Source organism: Trichomycterus rosablanca, chromosome 6 (genome assembly GCF_030014385.1).
Source record: "Trichomycterus rosablanca isolate fTriRos1 chromosome 6, fTriRos1.hap1, whole genome shotgun sequence".
In the NCBI taxonomy this organism is placed as follows: domain Eukaryota; kingdom Metazoa; phylum Chordata; class Actinopteri; order Siluriformes; family Trichomycteridae; genus Trichomycterus; species Trichomycterus rosablanca.
In genome coordinates this window covers 12,377,211-12,402,709 of record NC_085993.1, presented here as the reverse complement: position 1 = coordinate 12,402,709, position 25,499 = coordinate 12,377,211, and the positions used below count along the sequence as shown (strand labels likewise).

At 40.1% G+C, this 25,499-nt stretch overlaps 1 protein-coding gene across 1 annotated transcript in view; it reads left to right on the top strand.

Annotated features, from left to right (window-relative positions):
* Positions 1-4,495: 4,495 nt before the first annotated feature.
* The window catches only part of si:ch211-286o17.1 (uncharacterized), a 39,975-nt gene continuing 18,971 nt past the window's right edge, over positions 4,496-25,499 (top strand). The window contains exons 1-2 of the mRNA XM_062997152.1: positions 4,496-4,519; positions 4,914-5,043. Of these exons, the coding sequence (XP_062853222.1) occupies positions 4,496-4,519; positions 4,914-5,043 (154 nt within the window). The remainder of the gene's footprint in view (positions 4,520-4,913; positions 5,044-25,499) is intronic.

The window sequence follows — 25,499 nt, the reverse complement described above, 5'->3', positions numbered from 1 at the left end:
TTTCACAGTACATATTGGAGTTCATGTGTCCCTCAATGAAATGTAACTCCCCAACACCTGCTGCACCCATGCAGCCCCAGACCATGGCATTCCCACCACCATGCTTGACTGTAGGCATGACACACTTATCTTTGTACTCCTCACCTGATTGCCGCCACACATGCTTGAGACCATCTGAACCAAACAAATTAATCTTGGTCTCATCAGACCATAGGACATGGTTCCAGTAATCCATGTCCTTTGTTGACATGTCTTCAGCAAACTGTTTGCGGGCTTTCTTGTGTAGAGACTTCAGAAGAGGCTTCCTTCTGGGGTGACAGCCATGCAGACCAATTTGATGTAGTGTGCGGCGTATGGTCTGAGCACTGACAGGCTGACCCCCCACCTTTTCAATCTCTGCAGCAATGCTGACAGCACTCCTGCGCCTATCTTTCAAAGACAGCAGTTGGATGTGAGTTCATGTAGCGCAACAATTCGTCTTTTAAATTTCTCAGAGAGTTCTTTGCCATGAGGTGCCATGTTGGAACTTTCAGTGACCAGTATGAGAGAGTGTGAGAGCTGTACTACTAAATTGAACACACCTGCTCCCTATGCACACCTGAGACCTAGTAACACTAACGAGTCACATGACATTTTGGAGGGAAAATGACAAGCAGTGCTCAATTTGGACATTTAGGGGTGTAGTCTCTTAGGGGTGTACTCACTTTTGTTGCCGGTGGTTAAGACATTAATGGCTGTATATTGAGTTATTTTGAGGGAAGAATAAATTTACACTGTTATATAAGCTGCACACAGACTACTTTTCATTGTGTCAAAGTGTCATTTTGTCAGTGTTGTCCCATGAAAAGATATACTTAAATATCTGCAGAAATGTGAGGGGTGTACTCACTTTTGTGATACACTGTATACAGTGGAGTCAAAAAGTATTTAGTCAGCCACTGATTGTGCAGGTTCTCCTACTTAGAAAGATGAGAGAGGTCTGTAATTTTCATCATAGGTACACTTCAACTATGAGAGACAAAATGAGAAATGAGAAAAAATCCAAGAAATCACATTGTAGGATTTTTAAAGAATTTATTTGTAAATTATGGTGGAAAATAAGTATTTGGTCAATAACAAACAAGCAAGATTTCTGGCTCTCACAGACCTGTAACTTCTTTTTTAAGTTCTTCTGTCCTCCACTCGTTACCTGTATTAATGGCACCTGTTTGACCTCGTTATCTGTATAAAAGACACCTGTCCACAGCCTCAAAGAGTCAGACTCCAAACTCAACAATGGCCAAGACCAAAGAGCTGTCGAAGGACACCATGAAGAAAATTGTAGACCTGCACCAGGCTGGGAAGAGTAAATCTACAATAGGCAAGCAGGTTGGTGTGAATAAATCAACTGTGGGAACAATTGTAAGAAAATGGAAGACATACAAGACCATTGATAATCTCCCTTGGGGTCAAGATCTCATCCCGTGGGGTCAAAATGATCATGAGAACGGTGAGCAAAAATCCCAGAACTACACGGAGGGACCTGATGAATTACCTGCAGAGAGCTGGGACCAAAGTAACAAAGGCTACCATCAGTACACACACTACGCCGAGAGGGACTCAAATCCTGCAGTGCCAGGCGTGTCCCCCTGCTTAAGCCAGTACATGTCCAGGCCCATCTGAAGTTTGCCAGAGAGCATATGGATGATCCAGAAGAGGATTGGGAGAATATCATGTGGTCAGATGAAACCAAAATGGAACTTTTTGGTAAAAACTCAACTCGTTGTGTTCGGAAGAACCCAAGAACACCATACCTACTGTGAAGCATGGGGGTGGAAACATCATGCTTTGGGGCTGTTTTTCTGCAAAGGGGACAGGACGACTGATCCGTGTTAAGGGAAGAATGAACGGGGCCATGTATCGTGAGATTTTAAGCCAAAACCTCCTTCCATCAGTGAGAGCATTGAAGATGGAACGTGGCTGGGTCTTCCAGCATGACAGTGATCCCAAACACACCGCTCGGGCAACGAAGGAGTGGCTCCGTAAAAAGCATTTCAAGGTCCTGGAGTGGACTAGCCAGTCTCCAGACCTCAACCCCATAGAAAATTTGGGGAGTCCGTGTTGCCCAGCAACAGCCCCAAAACATCACTGCTCTAGAGGAGATCTGCATGGAGGAATGGGCCAAAATACCAGCTATACATATACAGTGTATCACAAAAGTGAGTACACCCCTCACATTTCTGCAGATATTTAAGTATATTTTTTCATGGGACAACACTGACAAAATGACACTTTGACACAATGAAAAGTAGTCTGTGTGCAGCTTATATAACAGTGTAAATTTATTCTTCCCTCAAAATAACTCAATATACAGCCATTAATGTCTAAACCACCGGCAACAAAAGTGAGTACACCCCTAAGAGACTACACCCCTAAATGTCCAAATTGAGCACTGCTTGTCATTTTCCCTCCAAAATGTCATGTGACTCGTTAGTGTTACTAGGTCTCAGGTGTGCATAGGGAGCAGGTGTGTTCAATTTAGTAGTACAGCTCTCACACTCTCTCATACTGGTCACTGAAAGTTCCAACATGGCACCTCATGGCAACGAACTCTCTGAGGATCTTAAAAGACGAATTGTTGCGCTACATGAAGATGGCCAAGGCTACAAGAAGATTGCCAACACCCTGAAACTGAGCTGCAGCACAGTGGCCAAGATCATCCAGCGTTTTAAAAGAGCAGGGTCCACTCAGAACAGACCTCGCGTTGGTCGTCCAAAGAAGCTGAGTGCACGTGCTCAGCGTCACATCCAACTGCTTTCTTTGAAAGATAGGCGCAGGAGTGCTGTCAGCATTGCTGCAGAGATTGAAAAGGTGGGGGGTCAGCCTGTCAGTGCTCAGACCATACGCCGCACACTACATCAAATTGGTCTGCATGGCTGTCACCCCAGAAGGAAGCCTCTTCTAAAGTCTCTACACAAGAAAGCCCGCAAACAGTTTGCTGCAGACATGTCAACAAAGGACATGGATTACTGGAACCATGTCCTATGGTCTGATGAGACCAAGATTAATTTGTTTGGTTCAGATGGTCTCAAGCATGTGTGGCGGCAATCGGGTGAGGAGTACAAAAATAAGTGTGTCATGCCTACAGTCAAGCATGGTGGTGGGAATGCCATGGTCTGGGGCTGCATGAGTGCAGCAGGTGTTGGGGAGTTACATTTCATTGAGGGACACATGAACTCCAATATGTACTGTGAAATACTGAAGCAGAGCATGATCCCCTCCCTCCGGAAACTGGGTCGCAGGGCAGTGTTCCAGCATGATAATGACCCCAAACACACCTCTAAGACGACCACTGCTTTATTGAAGAGGCTGAGGGTAAAGGTGATGGACTGGCCAAGCATGTCTCCAGACCTAAACCCAATAGAACATCTTTGGGGCATCCTCAAGCGGAAGGTGGAGGAGCGCAAAGTCTCGAATAGCCGCCAGCTCCGTGATGTCGTCATGGAGGAGTGGAAAAGCATTCCAGTGGCAACCTGTGAAGCTCTGGTAAACTCCATGCCCAGGAGAGTTAAGGCAGTTCTGGGAAATAATGGTGGCCACACAAAATATTGACACTTTAGGAACTTTCACTAAGGGGTGTACTCACTTTTGTTGCCAGTGGTTTAGACATTAATGGCTGTATATTGAGTTATTTTGAGGGAAGAATAAATTTACACTGTTATATAAGCTGCACACAGACTACTTTTCATTGTGTCAAAGTGTCATTTTGTCAGTGTTGTCCCATGAAAAGATATACTTAAATATCTGCAGAAATGTGAGGGGTGTACTCACTTTTGTGATACACTGTACATATACATATATATGAATGTTGTTATATTTTTGTATTTTTATTTTATTTTATATAATGTTTTTGTTTTCAGTATAATGTTTTTATTATTATTTATTTATTTTTTATTATTAATTTATTGTCTGTTTTACCACTACTTTATCCTGATCAAGGTCACAGTGAGTCTGATTTATTGGGTGAAAGGCAGTAAACATCCTGCTCCCAGAGGAAACCCACACAGACAAAGGGAGAACATGCAAACTCTGCACAGAAAGGACCCAGACCGCCCCGCCTGGGGATTGTACCCAGGACCTTCTTACTGTGAGGCGACAGTGCTACCCACCAAGCCACTGTGCTGCCCTATACAGGTGTACATTATAATGAAATTTCTTTTGCTTGTTTGAAAGCTGGGGTCAGAGCACAGGGTCAGCCACTGTACAGCACCCCTGGGGCTGAAAGGGTTAAGGGTCTTGCTTAAGGGCCCAACAACAACCTTTCGATTGGCAGCCATAAAGCTCTACAATATTACATAATCAGCAGAACTATTCAAGTGAAAGGTTAAATCTTTAAGAATTTAGTATTATTTTGCTGTACTGAAAAGAAAGTAAGTTACTATTTTACAAAAGAAGATTTCCTTGAACACATGCTTTCTATTAAAGCATGTGTTCAGATGGCTGTGAGTGGGTGGATATGATTTTAGAAGCTCATAGCATCGTAAGTTAATACCTTTGCAGCCATTTATTACAAAATTCAACTTTTCATTCAAACTGTCCTACTTTCCCACATTTAGTAATACTTTCAGCAAATCTGATATTACATGTGGATTTTATATCCTGTTAAGTCCAAGGGGATTTTCATCTTTGATAATAACTGCAAGAAAATAAAACCAAAGTTTACTCTGCAAATTTCACAACTTCCCACAGTCACCAGTATATAAACACATACCGCCATCCCACACACCATTTTTTGATTTAAATGCAGTGACGAATGGGGAACAAGAGGCAGGGTTAAAGTTACCAGTAGGGAAGAAGGTTTGGAGAGGGGTAGCTGGGGGGGTGGGTCTATATAAAGCAGCCTGAACACAAGCCTTGCATTATTCTCCGTTCAGAGGGAACCTAAACTTGATCCACGCAGCCTGCAAAACTGCACGAGCTCCAGCACACACATGCTCAGTATGGAGTGGAACAGGAAAAATACTCTGCAACTGGTCTCAGTCATCTGTGTCCTTGCTTTTCAAGGTGAGAAGCTTGGTTGTTTTTCAGTGTTTATTTTAGAGTTGTAGTCCAGCTGTTAAACGGTTCTCAGCACTCTGGAAGAAAAGAGGGTGGGGTCATGTGGATGGAGTGAGACCACATTAAAAAGTTTCTTTGCTCTCTCTCTCTCTCTCTCTCTCTCTCTCTCTCTCTCTCTCTCTCCAGAAACCGTTATATGGGATTGCAGCTAAACACTAATTAGCCTGAAACTTTCACAGATGTTTTTTTATCTACATGGGTCTATAAAAAGACATGCTAACTTGTTCATTTAAGTTGATTGTGGTTTGTCTTGAGTCCATATCATGTCTAATTGTATAATAAATATTTTATCTATTATTTAATAAATTCCATTTTTAATATTTACCACCACCATCCAGGTCAGTGTTACAATGGGTCCGGTTTCCCCGCAATCACTGATAATGCAGTAACACAGATAGGATGCCAATCCATTGCAGGGCCTCACCCCACCCCCAACAGACATAGCCAATCATGTTTGTATTTAGACATTCAACCAGCCATTAGTGCCACTGGGGATTCAAAACCTGGATACCAGTGGTAGTAGGGTAGCATAATTACCGTTTATCCATCCATTAAAAATTATTAAAAAAATAATATGAAATGTGTGTTTGGCAATCAGAGTTGTCAGTGACATTTCCTTTATATATCTTAATAGGAAATTTAGATTTTGGCCAGATTTATAGTCTAGAATTATTATAAATTTACCATAAACATAAAAAAAAGATGTAAACATTACTAAACATTAAAACTCACTCACTCACTGTTTTAACCTCTTATCCAATTACGGTTGCGGGTTTGGAGCTGGAGCCTATCCCAGCTTTTCAATGAGCGCAAGGCACACAGTAACACCCTGGATGGGGCAGCAATCTATCGCAGGGCAGACACACATATACACACACACGTTCACACACCCATTCACCTATAGGGCAATTCAGTGTCTCCAATTAACCTGACTGCATGTCTTTGGACTGTGGGAGGAAACCGGAGCTCCCGGAGGAAACCCACGCAGACACAAGGAGAACATGCAAACTCCACACAGAAAGGACCCGGACCGCCCCGCCCAGGGATCGTACCCAGGACCTTCTTGCTGTGAGGTGACAGTGCTACCCACCAAGCCACTGTGCTGCCCTAAACATTAATAGTGTTTTATATATGGAAAATTACTCAAACATAAAATTATGTTTACTTTTATAATATTATAATAATTCTAGACTATACATCCAGGCGCCGTACAATGGCTGACCCTGCGCTCTGACCCCAGCTTCCAAACAAGCTGGGATTTGCGAAGAAAGAATTTCATTGTGTATATATACAGTATATCAAATAAAGGATATCTTCTTCTTTTCTTCTTCTATTATGTTTAGATTTCTTTAAATATGTTGTTATATGTACATTTTAAATAATACACTGGATTTGTATGTAGTAAAGTGGCTAAAAGGCTGATTTTTTAAATGTGTGTACATTAAGGAAAAACATTAAAATTATTATAATAATTAATCAAAATTAAATATGAATTAAATATTAAATAAATAATTTGGTTATAATAAAAACATTTTAAAGAAAAATACTGACACAAATATTACCTAAGTTCAACATAAGTAGCAGAACCTAGTATACTTTTAAATTCCATATGAAGTGTTAGTCAGTATAAAGCTAGATAATTGATGCATAACAATAAGAAGCAATTCATTTTTTATCCCAGTTTAAGTCGAGCATTACAAATAACTTTCTTGTTGTTCATACTATGCAGAATTCTCTGAATTGTGTAAAAATGCATTTTCCCTTCAAAATTAATGAAAAATGCCTGTTTCTTATTTAGAGGTGACTTCCCTTCTATAACATGCCCACATTAAGTTATTAGGTACTTATTATGAAATTAACAAAATTAGTCACAGTTTATCCCAATGTAAACAGAACAAAGACACCTCTGCAGCTTAGTGAGTTTAAGCATTTTTTCTTCAGTTATTACCCCACATGAGAGGCAAGTCTTCCTGATACTGTATTGATGATCTGCAGAGGGTAAACGCCCAAGTTGTTCAAAAAGAACCTGATTTTTCTGATTGGATACATAAAACCCAGGCTTTTCTTTATATGTCTCTGGCTTTATCTCTAACTCAAAGAAAGAAATGCAGCCTGCATTCATTTCCTGAACCAGGGCGAGTTGAGTGGACGGGTGAGAGGTCACAGCAGGCATGAGGGAGAAGTGGGGAGGTCCAAAATCTCCCCACTTCTTCCTTTAGCTTGAGTCTTTGGTCTTAAATTCCATTACTCTTTAGGGAACTGATTGTGGAGGCAAGGGAATGGAGTTGGGCTGTTTATGTTAGACCATGAGGTTTAAAATGATTTACTATTTCAAAAAAAATAAAAAGTTCACACGTGCAAAAACATGGAAGGAAAATGTAAAAGTTATAAATTTTTGATGACCATAGCACTTAACATCTGAAAAAACCACCTACTACTACTACCACTAATAATAATAATAAGTAAATAAAATGTAAATGACTGTCTATTCATCTAGTCTCTCTGGAATGGTTATACATAATTGTTGGACATTTGTTTAAATAATTATATATATAATCACTGCACCACACTAGCAAGCATTTAGGGCGCGTCCAGGACTCAACAGGCATGCTCATTGTGCTTGTGTAATGTGTACATTTATAGGGCTATTATTAATAAAGGGTGACAATTACTGCTTCCTCTTTTCATATATATAGGTTGCATTAGCGTATCTGGTCCACATACTAGACCTGGTAGTAACAGCGTGCCTCCCAATGGCTGGGCTGTTTTGGCCATCCCAATCAGATTCATATTCGGTCATCCCAATCAGCTCCACATTTTTCGTCACCCTTAAAGATGTAAAAGTCAAAAAAGTTATAAGAACATTTGGTTTCTTAACTTCATGAATTGGGGTGGCATGGTGGCTCGGTGGGTAGCACTGTCACCTCACAGCAAGGAGGTCCTGGGTTTGATCCCCAGGTGGAGCGGTCTGGGTCCTTTCTGTGCGGAGTTTGCATGTTCTCCCCGTATCTGTGTAGGTTTCCTCCGGGAGCTTCGGTTTCCTCCCACAGTTTAAAAACATGCAGTCAGGTTAATTGGAGACACTGAATTGCCCTGTAGGTGAATGGGTGTGTATGTGTGTCTGCCCTGCAATGGACTGGCGCCCCTTCCAGGGATAGGCTCCAGCACCCCCCGTGACCCTAATTGGATAAGCGGTTAAGAAAGTGTGTGAGTGAGTAACTTCATGAATTGTAAATTTGACTAATTCACGAAGCTGACCTTAGTCTAATCCTCTACCGTCTTATCCTTATGGTCTTTTGCAAACCTCAGCCTGGCTTTTCTTTGCTTCTTACTGATGAAGAGCTGTGCACGACTTCAGCCCTGCCCCTAAGGAGCCTGATTTGAACCGTCCTTAAGGTGCAGTTTACCCCAACTCCCATTCTTTTTTTGCCATTCCTTTTAAAGGTTACTTGATGTCATCCTATGTTAGTTGAGTGACATTTGAATGAATTGACCATTCCACTTAGTGGAAAGTTTATTTTTCCCTTTGCTAGCTTTGTTGTTCCCTATGTCTGCTGCTTGGGCGGCACCGTGGCTCAGTGGGTAGCACTGTCACCTCACAGCAAGAAGGTCCTGGGTTCGGTCCCCAGGTGGGGCGGTCCGAGTCCTTTCTGTGTGGAGTTTGCATGTTCTTCCCGTGTGCGTGTGTTTTCTCCGGGAGCTCCGGTTTCCTCCCACAGTCCAAAGACATGCAAGTGAGGTGAATTTGGAGATACAAAATTGTCCAGGACTGTGTTTGACGTTGAACTGATAAGTCTTGTGTGGCGAGTAGCTACCGTTTCTGTCATGAATGTAACCAAAGAGTGTAAAACATGACATTAAAATCCTAATAAATAAATAAATTAATATATTTGCTGCTTATTTTTGTGAATTTGTAATTGAAATTTCAAGCATGGGAGCAACCTGACGCTCACCTGATGCTCATTTATGGCATGGTTAAAAGTTTTTTTTATTATTATTTAATTTCACTTACTTTTAAGGTAATACTAGCACTGTGTTAACACCCAGCTGGTATACTGTACTTCTCCTTAATAAATATATTTGGTCAGGTCATTTATTAGAATAAAGGTGCCTCTGCTGAAATTCAACAGACTCTGGAATGGAATGACTGCCATACAATCAGAGATGCTAATTTAGGGAAAAAATGAAGAGAATTTTGATAGAAATATGGGAGTGTGGATTTGTATCTCTTTTTGTAACATGCAGTGTTTTTAATCACACAGCCCTCCCTACACATTCTCACACAGTGGCCTTCATAAACGATCACTAGCAAAAGTTTGTAGGAGAATGTCTGATCTCTAGCATACACATTACTGATGTTTATATTCTTCTTAGTTTACTCTTCTTATGATTAATTGTTACTTCATAGTTCGGGAGGCCAAACACCCTTAAAAGAAATGCTGACATTAGTACTGCATACGTTACAGCCTGTAATCAATAACGTGATTTAAAGAGTTCATTTCTTTAATTGCTGAGGAAAAGAAACCAAAAGCTGCTCTGTTTGGTAATTAAAAGTCTGTATTAACTGCTAAACATAAGGATAAATTAAGGAAATGTATGATGTTGTGTGCTGGTTGAAATGGCTCAGAGATGAACCTTTGGCTATTTACTAGAGGAACACAACATACTAGAAGTGTTCTGATAGGAGAGCATATTCAGCTACAAAGCTTTGCTTACAATCCGTTATGTTTAAAATATTACTGCAGTATTATTATACAGTATCAGAATGCTCTGAATTTAACACTGCTGCGACCCAGATTTGAGTCTCAGCACTGCCACTGGCCTGGTTGCGAACTCTACAGAAACTAATGGCCAAGTCTGAGAGATGAAGGGCCAGATGGTGTGTACAGGGGGTGTAAAAGTGACTCCTACTGTCTTAATGAGGCATCTGCTACTGGCTGAGGAAAACTTAAGTATAGCGAGTTCCTCTTTTAATGTTACGGCTTTATCTACAAATAAAGAATAGCCTTATGGCTTCAGAAGTGTTAAAGTGGACATGTGTTAAATAATATCATGCATGAGGGAAATTAGCTAAAATGTTAGAGCGCTCACTTAGCATCCAAGAGGTAGTGGGATCAATGCCTGCATTCTCCAATGCAGCTCAATTATTATCAATTTGAGACAGTGGTAGCCTAGTAGGTAGAGCTTTGCGCTACCAATCAAAAGGTTAAGAGTTCAAATCGCAGCTCTGCCATGCAGTGACTATAGGGCCCTTGAGCAAGGTCCTTAAACCTCTTGGCTTCAGGGGCGCTGTGCAAGACTTACTATAAATGGAAAACCTGAGCCTGAGACGATGCACACACAAATTTTGTCGATGTATAGGGCGGCTAACATTGATTTTTGGAATTCTAATTCATTTTATTATATCGACAACGTGAGAATATTTTTGGCAGCATCCCTGATGAAGCCAGATGGCACGCCAGAGTGTGGCTTGACACGCATAAGCACCTGCTTGACAAAATCTAAACCCATGAAAATGCTTTCTATAACCATGTCATATTTTTTGTTAAAACTTTATGAAACAGCATGTGTTTGGATGGTTTAAGGAAACAGGAGTACCAAGATAAAAATGCAAACATGCAAAACTAACACACTGTTGCACTAATATAGTGCAATGATCCAATTCACATCCCTGAGGCTTATGCTGCTGTGTTGCTCCCACTCTAACAACTGCACCACCATACCGCCATCAAATATTTTATTTATTTATTCAATTTATCGATTTCATGAACCCTTTCATCCTAGTCAGGTGTGCAGTGGGTCTGCTGGGAGCATGGCAGAAACACAATCTGGACAGGACACCTATTAATCGAAGGGCACGACTCACTCAGCCATCTACTGACTCACACACACCTAGGGAAATAAAGTGCAGCCAGTTTATTTTCCTCATCTGTTTGGGAGGTAGGAAACTGGAGTTTAGTATTGTGCATTTTAGTGTAGTGTAACAGTGTAGTGTAGTGTAATGAAATGTAGTTGTGTAGTGTGGTGTAGTATTGTTATGTAGTGTAGTCTTGTAGTGTAATGAAATGTAGTTGTGTAGTGTGGTGTAGTATTGTTATGTACTGTAGTAGTGTAGTGTGGTGTAGTTGTGTAGTGTAATGAAATGTAGTTGTGTAGTGTGGTGTAGTATTGTTATGTAGTGTAGTAATGTAGTGTAGTATTGTTATGTGGTGTAGTATTGTTATGTAGTGTAGTAGTGTATTGTAATGTAGTTGTGTAATGTAGTATTGTTATGTAGTGTAGTAGTGTAGTGTAATGTAGTTGTGTAGTGTGGTGTAGTTGTGTAGTGTAATGAAATGTAGTTGTGTAGTGTAGTATTGTTATGTAGTGTAGTGTAATGTAGTTGTGTAGTGTAGTTGTGTAGTGTAATGTAGTTGTGTAGTGTAGTATTGTTATGTAGTGTAGTGTAATGTAGTTGTGTAGTGTAGTGTAATGTAGTTGTGTAGTGTCATTTAGTGCAGTTTAACAGTGTAGTGTACTATTGTGAAATGTAGTGTATTAGTGTAGTTTAGTATTGTGTAATTTAGTGTAGTATGATGTAGTGTAGCTGTGAAGTGTTATATAGTGTTGTTTAATGTAGCGTAGGGTAATGTAGTGTTGTGTAATATAGTGTTGTTTAATGTAGTGTAGTGTAGTATAATGTAGTGTAGTTGTGTAATATATTGTAGTGTAGTAAATTGTACTGTAATATAGTGTAGTTTTGTAGTGTAGAATAGTATTGTGTAATTTAGTGTAGTTTAGTGAAATGTAGTGTAGTATAGTGTAGTATGATGTAGAGTAATGTAGTGCAGTTGTGTAGTGTAGTATAGTGTAATTTCTTGTAGTGTAGTGAAATGTAGTGTAGTGTAATATAATGTAGTGTAGTGTACTTGTGTAGTGTAATATAGTGTTATTTAATGTAGAGTAGTGTAGTGTAATGTAGTGTATTATAGTGTAGTTGTGTAGTGTAGTTGTGTAATGTATTTTCGTAGTGTAGAATAGTACTGTGTAATTTAGTGTAGTGTAATATTGTGTAGTATGATGTACAGTAATGTAGTGCAGTTGTGTAGTGTAGTATAGCATTGTGTAATTTAGTGTAGTGTAGTATGATGTAGTGTGTAGTGTAGTGTAGTGTAGTGTAGTGTAATAGTGTTGTTTAATGTAAAGTAGTGTAGTGTATTATAGTGTAGTTGTGTAATGTATTGTAGTGTAATGTACTGTAGCATAGTGTGATGTAGTGTAATGTAGTTGTGTTGTGTACTGCAGTTGTGTAGTGCTCCATCTTGTCTGCAGTGTTCTTGTGATAGGCTCCATACCCACCGCGATCCTGACCGTTTCACGTCGGTTACTGCAGATTAATGAATGATAATATGAGTTCATAGTGCATTCAGATGTATAGTCTCTTAAACTGTCTTTCACCCAGAAACATCTTGTGTCATTTTGTATAATAAATGCACCTATAATCAAATGTTAAAAATGAATCAGTCCTGCAGTGTTGGCACTTTCAGGGCACCCAAAATTCCTTATATGGTGCAGACAGAAATGTAGCTGGTTGCCGCCTAATTAGAGAGTAGGGTAAGAAGACTGTAGGCCTTCTTGATGATGTTATTATAGTGTTTAATATCCAATCCCTTGTATGCACCATTCCCTGGCTGCACATTCTCTTGAAGCAATGTAAAAGAAAAGCCTCAATCTGTACATTTTATTTAATTATATATTTCGGTGCCACTTCCATCATGATGAAAGAGGCTTTTTTTCTGGGATAAAGAGTGGGTGTAATCAGAAACAGAGCAATGTGGATGAGATGAAAGAGACTGAGAGAGATTTGAGCAGTGGTACTCCGGGCTGGGATACAACAACCAAACTCAGTGTGGATGAATGAGTGGGATGGAGGGAGGATACGCCGAGCCTTAGTGCATTTTTTTAATTGCAAATATAAAATATGGAATGCTGCCAGGTATCGTGAGCATTGTAAAAGCTGTATACCAGCTAGAACTCACATTTTCAGCTTTAGTGAATCATCCCGGCTTGTAGTTTCTCTTATTATTTTTTCCTGTTTCCTGTTCTGTTTTTTCCTTTGGCTCAGAGCCAGAATGCATCCATCACAGTCCCATTCCTGTGGCATTCCTGAACTGGGCTGTGAAACATTCCACTACTGGTGAGCTAAAGAAAGGAAGGAATGATGGTGGTTAATCTGGTTGACAAAAAGAGGAGAAGCCCTGCTATGAAATTAGGGTAGGAAGAAAATGATTATACCATGTGTATGAGAGAAGGGGAGAAAGGGGCCGTGAAGGGGAGCAAAGTTTGCCTGTGAGGGAGTAGCCCATATTATTTGAACCCCTGGTGTTAGCATGTGTGTAGCCCTATATATACAAATACACCATGGATCATTGGTATGTTTATTTTTTCAGAAGCACATGTCGAAAATCACATTTCATAGATGCATATGTTCACCCCAAGGTAAAAATGATTTTTTAATATTTAAAATGCGCATTTGAACGTTTTATTTTATTTCTACAGTATTTCTATATATACTGTGTGTATATATATATATATAGATATAGATATAGATATAGATATAGATATATATACGTATATATAAATAGATTCTCCTTGTGTCTACACTCACTGTCCATTTTATCAGCTCCACTTCCCATATAGAAGCACTTTGTAGTTCTACAATTATTGACTGTAGTCCATCTGTTTCTCTGCATACTTTTTAAACCTGCTTTCCTCCTGTTCTTCAATAGACCACTACAGAGTAGGTGTTACTTAGGTGCTGGATCATTCCCTGCACTGCAGTGACACTGACATGGTGGTGGTGTGTTAGTGTGTGTTGTGCTGGTATGAGTGGATAAGACACATCAATTCTGATGGAGTTTTTAAACACATCACTGTCACTGCTGGGCTGAGAATAGTCCACCAACCAAAAATATCCAGCCAACAGCGCCCCGTGGGCAGAATCCTGTGTCCACTGATGAAGGTCTCTAGAAGATGACCAACTCAAACAGCAGCAATAGATGAGCGATCATCTCTGACTTTACATCTACAAGGTGGACCAACTAGGTAGGAGTGTCTAATAGCGTGGACAGTGAGTGGACACGGTATTTAAAAACTCCAGCAGCACTGCTGTGTCTGATCCACTCAGCATTGATTCACACACCACCATCATGTCAGTGTCACTGCAGTGCTGAGAATCATCCACCACCTAAATAATACCTGCTCTGTGGTGGTCCTGTGGTGGTCCTGACCATTGAAGAACAGCATGAAAGGGGTCTAACAAAGCATACAGAGAAACATATTGACTACAGTCAGTAACTGTAGAACTACAAAGTGCTTCTATATGGTAAATGGAGCTTAATGTTATGGTTTAATGTTATGGCTGATCAGTGTACATATATATTTAAATAGGTCTTTCTGTATTGTTAATCTAATAGTATAAAAAAATTAAAAACACACAAATATAAGAGCATACAATGCAAACCTCCACACAGACAGTAAGTAGAAGCAGGAATTGAGGCTGGGTTGATGGATCCATGCAGTAACAAAATACCTGCAGTGCACTGAAAACATTAGGATGACAGTGGGACGGCTGATACAGTAGGTGTAGCAAAGCAACCTGGGTCATTGTGACCTGCGTTCTATCCCTACCTTCAGTTACTGTCTGTAAAGGGTTTCACTGAATCTCACCATGTCCTTGTGCATTTTTTTTCTGGATAGTCAGGTTTCATGCAGAAGGTGAATTAGCTGCTTTAAATTGTTCCTTTGTGTGATTCTGTGTTGAATGTCTGAGTGTGTTAAGATTGTAAAAGCCAATCTAAGCATTCTGAAAGTGGGGCTCAGTGTTCCACAATATTGGCAGCGTATCAAACCACACACTACTGTACTGAATAGCATGCCTTAATTAATTAAACAATGTTCGTCTAAGATAAAATCGCCAACAATGCAGGAAAACAGAATGTTACCTTTTGTTGTAAGTTACAGACTTCAGACTGCACAGTAGCTTTAGGACAAATCTTTGTAATGGATGTGAAAGTGAATAATGGTACATTAGAGCTGAACAGAAGGCTGTTATCCATGGGACAAACAAAAAAGCACCTAATGCATCAAAAAAGAAGAAAAAAACACACAAAAGAACTGAATAAAACAATATGTTGGAAAAAAAAAATCACTTTAAAGGCTTGGCTTGTGCACTTAAGTTTGAGAAGTTGTGTGTGTGTGAGTGTGTAGATTACACACTTCCAGTTTCAGGGTGGGTTTTAGAGAAACAGCGGGGGAAGACCACTGTTGATTTTTGGTACGGTTTAAAACCAGGCCATACCATGACATTCTCCAAATGCTTATTTCTGTTTAGAGAATGGTGAAGGGCTGCACTAATTTACCTTCTTCTTGTTGTTTTGTGTAGTTTTATTTCTACTTTACCTTCCTGTGCAAACTACACTGATCAACCATAACATTAAAACCACCTCCTTGTTTCTACACTCATTGTCCATTTTATCAGCTCCACTTACCATATAGAAGCACTTTGTAGTTCTACAATTACTGACTGTAGTCCATCTATTTCTCTACATACTTTTTAAATCTCCTTTCACCCTGTTCATCAATGGTCAGGACCCCCACAGGACCTGTGGTGGTGGATCATTCTCAGCACTGCAGTGACACTGACATGGTGGTGGTGAGTTAGTGTGTGTTGTGCTGGTATGAGTGGATCAGACACAGCAGCTCTGCTGGAGTTTTTAAATACCGTGTCCACTCACTGTCCACTCTATTAGACACTCCTACCTAGTTGGTCCACCTTGTAGATGTAAAGTCAGAGACGATCGCTCATCTATTGCTGCTGTTTGAGTTGGTCATCTTCAAGACCTTCATCAGTGGTCACAGGACTCTGCCCACGGGATGCTGTTGGCTGGATATTTTTGGTTGCTGGACTAGTCCAGCAGTGACAGTGATGTGTTTAAAAACTCCAGCAGTGCTGCTGTGTCTTATCCACTCATACCAGCACAACACACACTAACACACCACCACCATGTCAGTTTACTGTATTGCTGAGAATGATCCACCACCTAAATAATACCTGCTCTGTGGTGGTCCTGGGAGAGTCCAGACCATTGATTAACAGCATGAAAGGGGGCTAACAAAGCATGCAGAGAAACAGATGGACTACAGTCAGTAATTGTAGAACTACAAAGACTACACTTTTATATGGTAAGTGAAGCTGATAAAAATGGACGGTGAGTGTAGAAACATGGAGGTGGTTTTAATGTTATGGCTGATATGTATATATATATATATATATATATATATACACATGTATATATATATATATATATATATATATGTATAATTTGATGCCCCTAACACGATCAAAAAAAGCTGGGATCGAGATAAAATAAAAGGTCATAACCATTTCAAACATTCTACAATAAGCAGAATGATTGTGTATAAAAGGAGGATCCACCAAAGGCTCTGTACAAGCAAAGATTTGTTGTGGTTCACCAATTTGTGTCACACTTTCAAAAGGAATATTTGTTTTACCCAAGATTAAAAATAGTTTGTCTTTTACCTTCTACTGTACATAATATTGTTCAAGGAATATAGAGAAATCTCAGTCCGTGTAGGGCATGGCCAAAAACCTTCAAGGTTTCAGATATGCCTAAATATGCCTCTCTCACAACTAGTTTGTTGCAGGTATATTTTTTTATTTGTTCTTTGTAATACGTAAGTTTTTTGTGTGAGCAATTGTAAAATCTTAACTAATTATTGTCATTTCTCCCACTAAAATCTGGCCTCAAATCTAATAAAATAAAACTGTGCGATTGTGATTTTTTTTTTTCTGATTCTCTTTTTCCACTTACTGTTTATTCTTCCCTTCATCACTCATGTTTCTCAGGCTCCTTTACACTGGTGTTGGGAAAGAAAGAGTAATTGAGCAGAAAGTGTAGTGAGACAGAGTGAGGCGGTGGGAGTGAACGATAGAGTGGCCATCTGGGGTGCAGGAGAAAAAGAGATGCTTGAGAAATGTCAAATAGAAAGCAGGAAATAAATCATCGTTGTACAACCAGGGTCCGGCCTTATGGTACTGCTGAGAGTTTGGTGTGTTGTGATTATGTGTGCATCTGTGTGTGTGTGTGTGTGTGTGTGTGTGTGTGTTTGCTAGCCTAAGCTCAGCCAAGAATATATAAACACTGCTATAATTTCAGCTGTCCAAGTGCTTTCCCATGTAGACACTGTGATGCAAACAACAGCATCAATGGCTTACATCCAGACCAGTGAGGGTAAAGATCTAAGAGTACTGAGCAAAAGTCTTAGGCATGTAAAATATATGCTAATTTATGCTTTACTGTTTTGTATAACATGACTTTTGTATAATCATACTCTTTCTATACATTGCATCTACACCGATCAGCCATAACATTAAAACCACCTCCTTGTTTTTACACTCACTGTCCGTTTTTTCAGCTCCACTTACCATATAGAAGCACTTTGTAGTTCTACAATTACTGACTGTACTCCATCTGTTTTTCTGCATGCTTTGTTAGCCGCCTTTCATGCTGTTCTTTAATGGTCTGGACTCTCCCAGGACCACCACAGAGCAGGTATTATTTAGGTGGTGGATGATTCTCAGCACTGCAGTGACACTGACATGGTGGTGGTGTGTTAGTGTGTGTTGTGCTGGAATGAGTGGATAAGACACAGCAGCGCTGCTGGAGCAACAAACTCCAGCAACCAAAAATATATCCAGCCAACAGCGCCCTGTCAGCAGCCTCCTGTTACCACTGATGAAGGTCTAGAAGATGACCAACACAAACAGCAGCAATAGATGAGCGATCGTCTCTGACTTTATATCTACAAGGTGGACCAACTAGGTAGGCGTGTCTGATCCACTCATATCAGCACAACACACACTAACACACCACCACCATGTCAGTGTGCAGTGCTGAGAATGATCCACCACATAAATAATACCTATCTGTGGTGGTCATGTGGTGGTCCTGACAACTAAAGAACAGGGTAAAAGCAAATTTAAAGTATGTAGAGGAACAGATGGACTACAGTCAGTAATTGTAGAACTACAAAGTGCTCCTATATGGTAAGTGGAGCTGATAAAATGGACAGTGAGTGTAGAAACAAGGAGGTGGTTTTAATCTTATGGCTGATTAGTGTATGTGCAAACTTAAAGTCTTTAGTCTAGGCGTGTGTGTGATTAGACAGAACGGGGTGCAGTACAGTGAAATATTTGGGTGTGTCTGCATTTCCATATTTGACTTCAGCAGCATCAGGCGCTTCTAACATGAAAGTGAAAGTTTTATGTACCATTGGCAGCAGTTCAAACATAGCTGAATAATAAAATAACCATTCATCAATAAGACCACTACAGACAGGCAGAGAGAAACACGGGGTATTAAATGGTTACATGTGCAACACATTTACAGTAGCAGGAAAAAAAAATGTAAACCCAGTGAAATTGGCAGCATCAGTCAGTTCTAACATTTTGTATGATTATTTTCCAAGTCATAATAATAGAGAGACACAATCTGCCTGAAGTAATAACATAGCTACACAGAGCTGTGCACATCATGTATTCATTCAGCACACTGATTACTCAAACAGTTCAGACTTTAAAAGGTGTATGATTTAATCTCCAGTATATTTATGTAACACTCTGGAAATGCAAGTCATGGCCCATCTGTTAATAATTTATTGTGTTTAGAGTCATTGTTATGTTGCATTATTCTATAAATCAGGGCAGGGCAGTTGTAGCCTAGTGGTTAAGGTACTGGATTAGTAATTAGAAAGTTGCTAGTTCAAGCCCCGTCACTGCCAGGTTGTTGCTGTTGGGCCCTTGAGCAAGGCCCTTGACCCTTAATTGCTTAGACTGTATAATGTCACAGTAAATAGCTTTAGATAAAAGCGTCTGCTAAATGCCAAAAATGTAAATGTTTAGGGCAGTGATAGCTCAGTGGTTAAGGTACTCCACTAGTAATCATAAGGTTGCCGATTCAAGCCCCACCACTGCCAAGTTACCACTGTTGGGCCCCTGAGCAAGACGCTTAACCCTCAACTGCTCAAAATTGTGTTGTTATCTCTTATGTTAATCGATCCAAATTGATCCATCGATTGTGTTCATATTTAATGCTGGTACAATAAAGCCCCTGGCATTGTCAGATACTGGACTGCCCCCTTACATTTCATGTACAACAGCTAAAGTTCAGCTAAATAACTGGTAAAATCTCCAGGTGAAATCTTGATATTCTGCCTAAAAGTCTTGCTTGTAAACCATGATGGTCTCTCCACAATGTTCTATAGCTTTGTAGCATATTGTAGCTTTGTATATTCTGTAGCATTGTGCATTTCTGCAAAAGAGGCCAAATATATTGTACTGTATGTATTTACAGAATATTGTCCTAAAAGCCATATGTTACATTCAGATCGTTTGTGAATTTTAGACTTACAGTATTTTATTTTATCTTATATTAATCAGTTCATATTGACCAGCTGATTGTGTCAATAAAGCATGTTGATACAATAGAGCAGCGATCCCCAACCTTGCACCACGGACCGGTTTCATATAAGATATAATTTCACGGACTGGCGGGGGTGGGAGGATTTAAAATAGAATAACTTTTTTTTGCTGCAACAAGACACTGCTTCCACCTAGGGGTGATATAAGACGATAAACACCTGTGTGTTGGAAATGGAAACAGTGTTTTCGTTGCTACTGTAGCAATCTCTAATCATTTATTCTTTCTGTGCGGCCCGGTAATAAATGACCCACGAACCGGTACTCTTCCGCAGCCCGGTGGTTGGGGACCACTGCAATATAATCCTCACATTGTCAGATACTGGACTTTATACTGCAGCATCCAACTTTTATCAATGCAGATATTCTTCTTAAAGGTCTTGTTTGCAAACCATGACGGTTTCTCCACCATGCTCTGTAGGTGGGTAGCTCTGTGCATTCAATGCAAAAGAGGGCAAATTATACTTGTTTAACTATTCACATAAAACTGTCTCAAAAGCCGTGTTACATCCAGGTATTTTGTGAATTTTAGACTTGCAGTATTTTATCGTCATGAATCAATCCAATCAATCATTTGATTGTCCTCACATTGTCAGATACTGGACTGCCCCCTCCTGCTCCCTAACATTTAATGTACAACGATCTTCAGCAAAGCTAAAATTCATATAATATGAGGTTTAAAACATTTTTAAAACATGTAATGTCTGTATAGCTTCCGTATACTTGCCTCAATTCGAACCACAAACAGCTAATGTTGTCAATATCTCCAAGTAGCACTACAACACTGCTTGTTCACATGATTGATTTTCCACCCCTAGCTACCTGGAGTGTGTTTAGCAACAGTTTTATACTTATGTAACACTCTGGAAATTCAGGCCATGACGCATCTGGAATTCCTCCTTTTTAAAATATGTTAATAATGTATTGTGTGTTTAAACTGCATCATCCAACTTCTATAAATCTTTAGGTGATTGTCCATTACCCCGATATTCTCCTCATAAGTCTGGCTACAACTTTAAATTCATTGTTAAAACATTATTAAAAATTAAATGTCTGCCTAGCTTCCATATAGTCGTCTCAACTCGAACCACACACAGCTGATGTTGTCAATTTCTCCAAGTAGCACTACAAGACTGCTTGTACACTTGAATGATTTTCAACCCCCAGCTGCCCGGAGTGTTTAGCAGCAGTTGTTCTCTTGGAATGTTTCCCTCAATCCTGTTCATTCAGGAAAATAATAGTTCATGCTTCCACGATTCTCATTTCCAAGGTTGAAGCTCACTTAAATGAACTTGAAGCGAAGCGAAACAAACCTGTTACTGAAGTTAATAGACAGAATATTGGTGCAGCTATCACTGTCTGTAAGTGTTGCACGTTCTCTCTGTGTCTGTGTGGGATTCCTTTGGGTACTCCGGTTTCCTCCCAAATTCCAGAAACATGCCAGAATGTGGACTAGCTCATGTACAACAAATGTGAGCAAGGATTGTTGTGAGTGTGTGTTGCTCAGCGATAGATAGATGGCCTGTCCCGGGTGGGTTTAAGTCATGCGCCTCATTCTGGGAACTGAAGTAATGTATTTTGCAATTGCCACATTTTTTCCATTTAAATGTGTAGGCTTTAGATTTGAAGGAGAATGATTTAAAAGGGCTCACACCAGGAAGCTGTTTGAATTGATTTTGTGATATGAGATGGTCAGGGTAAGAGCAAGAGACTGTAGATGAGATGATGAGGCTGGCATTTAGCTATGATTTAGCATTTGTGCTATCAGTTACCTGCATATTTGGAAAAATTCCTGCATGTACACTATATTGCCAAAAGTATTTGCTTGTCTGCCTATGCCACACGCATATGAACTTGAGTTTCGTCCCATTCTTAATCCATAGGGTTTAATATGATGTTGGCCCACCCTTTGCAGCTATAACAGCTTCAACTCTTCTGGGGAGGCTTTTTACAAGGTTTAGGAGTGTGTTTATGTAAATTTTTGACCATTCTTTCAGAAGCGCATTTGTGAGGTCAGACACTGATGTTGGATGAGAAGACCTGGCTCATAGTCTCCGCTCTAATTCATCCCAAAGGTGTTCTATCAGGTTGAGGTCAGGACTCTGTGCAAGCCAGTCAAGTTCTTCCACACCAAACTCGCTCATCCATGTCTTTATGGACCTTGCTTTGTGCACTGGTGCGAAGTCATGTTGGAACAGGAAGGGGCATCCCCAAACTGTTCCCACAAAGTTGGGAGCATGAAACTGTCCAAAATCTCTTGGTCTGCTGAAGCATTAAGAGTTCCTTTCACTGGAACTAAGGGTACGAGCCCAACTCCTGAAAAAAAACCCCACACCATAATCACCCCTCCACCAAAATTTACACTTGGCACAAAGCAGTCAGACAAGTACCGTTCTCCTGGCAACCGCCAAACCCAGACTCGTCCATCGGATCGCCAGACGGAGAAGCGTGATTCCAGAGAACACGTCTCCACTGCTCTAAAGTCCAGTGGCGGCATGCTTTACACCACTGCATCCGACTCTTTGCATTGCGCTTGGTGATGTAAGGCTTGGATGCAGCTGCTCGGCCATGGAAACCCATTCCATGAAGCTCTCTACTCACTGTTCTTGAGCTAATCTGAAGGCCACATTAAGTTTGGAGGTCTGTAGTGATTGACTCTGCAGAATCTTGGCGACCTCTGAGCACTATGCGCCTCAGCATCTGCTGACCCTGCCATTCTGTCATTTTACATGGCTACCACTTCGTGGCTGAGTTGCTGTCGTTCCCAATCGCTTCCACTTTGTTATAATACCACTAACAGTCGACTGTGGAATATTTAGTAGCGAGGAAATTTCACGACTGGACTTGTTGCACAGGTGGCATCACGGTACCACGCTGGAATTCACTGAGCTCCTGAGAGCGACCCATTCTTTCACTAATGTTTGTAGAAGCAGTCTGCATACCTAGGTGCTTGGTTTTATACACCTGTGGTAAGGGAAGTGATTGGAACACCTGAATTCAATGATTTGGATGGGTGAGTGAATACTTTTGGCAATATAGTGTTTATTTATTTGAGGGAACAAATTAAGTCCTGTGTGTAAATAAAGTTTTACAAATTAAAAGATACTTGACAGTCTGCTCCAAGCTCAGCCTACACAAATCTTAATAATAATAATAATAATAATAATAATAATAATAATATAAACCACAAGCTGAACTGCTTTGCTTTGATGCTTTGATTTGCAAGTTAAAGTTCAGTAAATGTGTGATCTATGTGATATTTTATTTAGTTTTATTTACTGTAATTGCATTGCAAGTGTACCATCTGAAACAATCACTGCTAGATCTTTCACAATGATTTGAACATTGCTTATTAAAGGCGCATATTAAAATATGATGCAAGCACAGTGGAGTTGTTTTCCACATGGTACAGCCACAATCAAGTCTGTGGGCAATCTGTTGTGTTACTTATAATGTTAATTATAATGTTAGCTAATAAGCTTGTTTTACATATATTCTTAACATTATGACCACCTTCCTAATATTGTGTTGGTCCCGCTTTTGCTGCCCCATACGCAACAAACTGCTATGCACTGTGTATTCTGACACCTTTCTATCAGAACCAGCATTTTGAGCTACAGTAGCTCGTCTGTTGGATCGGACCAGACGGGCCAGCCTTGCTCCCCACGTTCACCATTGAGCCTTGGCCGCCCATGACCTTGTCGCCGGTTTACCGCTGTTCCTTCCTTGGAGCACTTTTGATAGATACTGACCACTGCAGTGGGAACACCCCACAAGAGCTGCAGTTTTGGACATGCTCTGACCCAGTCGTCTAGCCATCACAATTTGGCCCTTGTCAAACTCGTTCAAATCCTTACGCTTGCTCATTTTTCCTGCTTCTAACGCATCAACTTTAAGGATAAAATGTTCACTTGCTGCCTAATATATCCCATCCACTAACAGGTGCCGTGATGAAGAGATAATCAGTTTTATTCACTTCACCTGTCAATGTTGGTCGGTGTATTTAACCAAGAAAAAAGTGTGGCTAAGATTTGGTGTATTTACTGTTAATTAATCAGAAGAACAAATGTGCATTATTCAAATACAAGAAGCTCATAGTGGCTTCATAGACTCATCCAGCTCTGCTGTGAAAAGGAACGGTACAGTTGATCATTTGTACCAACAGTGATCACACTGTATAACACCTCTTCACTGTGCCGGGACATCATAGAACACTAAGCCACTATGGAGCATGATCTGCCTACGTTACAAATATTTAATATTTACCGCACAGGCCATTTTTGTAATAGTTTATTATAAAAGTATTGTACAATATTTACTTACTTTAATACTTTTTACTGTTACATCTGTCTTTCTCTTTGGGATTAATAACATGGGACAGTGGTAGCCTAGTGGGTAGAGCTTTGTACCATCAATTAAGAATTCGAATCCTGGCTCTGCCATGCTTCCACTGTTGGGCCCTTGAGCAATGCTCTTACCCTCTCTGCTTCAGGGGCGCCGTACAATGGCTGACCCTGCGTTCTAACCCCAGCTTCGCAAATATTCTATTAAGTGATCTGTCTATCTATCTATCTATCTATCCATCCATCCATCCATCCATCCATCCATCCATCCATCCATCCATCCATCCATCCATCCGTCTATTCGTCTATCCATCTGCCCATCTGTCTATCTATCCATCTGTTTGTCTATCTATCTATCTATCTATCTATCTATCTATCTATCTATCTATCTATCTATCTATCTATCTATCTATCTATCTATCTATCTATCTATCTATCCAATCGTCCATCTATCTAGGCATCTATCCATTCATCCGTCTATCTATCCATCTGTTTGTCTATCTATCTGTCTGTCTGTCTCTCTCTCTGTCTATCTATCCATCTGTCTATCAATCTATATGTCTGTCTATCAATATATTTATCTATCTGTCCATCTGTCTGTCCATCCATCCATCCATCCATCCATCCATCCATCTATCTATCTATCTATCTATCTATCTATCTATCTATCTATCTATCTATCTATCGATCTATCGATCTATCGATCTGTCTGTCTCTGTCTGTCTATCTATCCATCTATCTATCAATCTATCTGTCTGTCTATATGTCTGTCTATCTATATATTTATCTATCTATCTATCTATCTATCTATCTATCTATCTATCTATCTATCTATCTATCTATCTATCTATCTATCTATCTATCTATCTTTATCTATCTAACAAACAACAGAAACCTTGTATCTGTCTGATTTGTGTCAGTAGTAAAACATTTGGCTCCATATCACCCTATTATTATTTGCCAACAAATCCTTAATGATTTAAAAATGGGCAGCATTTACTGAGAGCTTCTGCAGCTTATCAAGAGGAAATGTAATCTGAATAAAAGCACAAAAAGCTAAAATCTATGCGCCATCAAACGTCGTACGTGCACATCTGAGTTGTACTCACTTCACAGAGAAGCTCACTGTGCAAAAGTGAGTGTTTTCCGACACCTCTGCACGTTGATCTGTCCATATTCACTTGCTCCCATACGCAAATGGACCACCCACGAACGGGACTGAAAGGAAAATAAGGAGGGAGTGAGGGGCTTAACACTGTCACTGACAGGCTAGTGCAATAATGGCATGTGGGATTTGGTGGTGACACATTTATAATAATGAATCCTGCAACTGAGAGCACTAACTCATTTTCAGCAGCAGTGGAAACATTCGCAAACATTCTGGCTGGGCATCGCTGTAATGCCATCAGAGCTTCACTCTGCAAAAAATAAATCCATAAGCTATTAAAATTCCACACATCCCAAATACACTACACTCACTACAGCCACACCCTTGTGCTCCACATTATCTATGTACCCAT